The sequence below is a fragment of the Pinus tabuliformis genome, chromosome 2_1, assembly GCF_031772625.1.
Source record: "Pinus tabuliformis cultivar Carrire ecotype Pingquan chromosome 2_1, CPIR1, whole genome shotgun sequence".
In the NCBI taxonomy this organism is placed as follows: domain Eukaryota; kingdom Viridiplantae; phylum Streptophyta; class Pinopsida; order Pinales; family Pinaceae; genus Pinus; species Pinus tabuliformis.
The window spans coordinates 744,887,203-744,888,297 of NC_142299.1; the positions used below are offsets into that span (position 1 = coordinate 744,887,203).

A 1,095-nucleotide genomic window follows, 5' to 3' on the forward strand; every position below is an offset into this window, starting at 1 on the left:
GCTCATTTTCAAGAATTTATGAAATGTCCATTTATTATTATTATTATTATTATTATTTTTAATTTTAATTTTATTTATTTTAATTTTAATTTTTTAATTTTTAATTTATTTATTTTTATTTTTAATTTATTTATCTATTTATTTATTATATATACACACACACATATATATATATATATATTTTATTTTATTATTATTATTATTTTTTTATATAACATAATAACATATTTTAGAAAATAAAAATAACCAAATAACATGTTTTAGAAAATAAAAATAACCGAACTATCCTTTCCTGGAATTGCACTTCACATTCTTCTATGAAACCCTCTGTGTGAATCGTTGATGATTATCATTTAACAAAGTACGAGCACACATCAGATTTAACTGGTACTTCATTCATGTGGGCCGAGAGATGCCTTGATTCTGAGATTGTTCACCAATAGTTCAAGGTCGAACTGTCCATAGGTCGATTGACTGCACTCAATGAGCCACAACGATTCCTCAAAAATCTCCACAGCGCAGGGCACCGTCAAACCCTCTTTCTGCTTGAAACCATATTCTTCATGGGCCTTATCGAGCAGCATAAGGAAGATCGGATGCGATAAATACACAGTGGGAATCACAAATATTTTGCGTTCTTCTCCAACATAAACAACCAAGCATCCTTCAGGGATTTCATTGTCACTGGAAGGGCTAGAACCCTTTCTGTTCAGATACTTGGGCCACGTCTGAGAATCAGCACTCAGAGATCTGTAATGATGCTTCCCTTTAGATTGAGATGACCCCAACCCTCGAACCATTTTCGTTAAAGTCTTCACAGAATCTAGCCTCGCTAGATTCTTCACAGAATTCAGTCTCCTGAGGCTCATGGCTCACAGTGCACACCAGAGAAAGAAGATTTCGGTCCCTTCTCTGCCCAAAACCAGTTTGAATGGCTATTGTTTTTGCCAGGTGTCCTGAAACTTGTGCATAGTGTTTGCAGCCCATGCTCTATAGTGCAAGAAAATCCATCTATCTGCGTGGGGATTGGAGAGTCCCGGTCCCCGAAACTGTGAGTGGTCGAAGGTATGTATGCAAAGATTATCTGGGCGCATT

The 1,095-nt window shown here is 35.7% G+C and overlaps 1 protein-coding gene across 1 annotated transcript; it reads right to left on the minus strand.

Annotated features, from left to right (window-relative positions):
* Positions 1-297: 297 nt before the first annotated feature.
* On the minus strand, positions 298-869 carry LOC149202729 (auxin-responsive protein SAUR32-like). Its single transcript, XM_089400033.1, has one exon. It carries the CDS (start codon positions 867-869, stop codon positions 393-395), a length of 477 nt encoding a protein of 158 aa, XP_089256159.1. The 3' UTR covers positions 298-392.
* Between the last annotated feature and the right edge of the window lie 226 nt (positions 870-1,095).

Coding starts and splice junctions, on each gene's coding strand:
- LOC149202729 (XM_089400033.1), bottom strand. CDS start 869: ATGAGCCTCAGGAGACTGAATTCTGTGAAGAATCTAGCGAGGCTAGAT.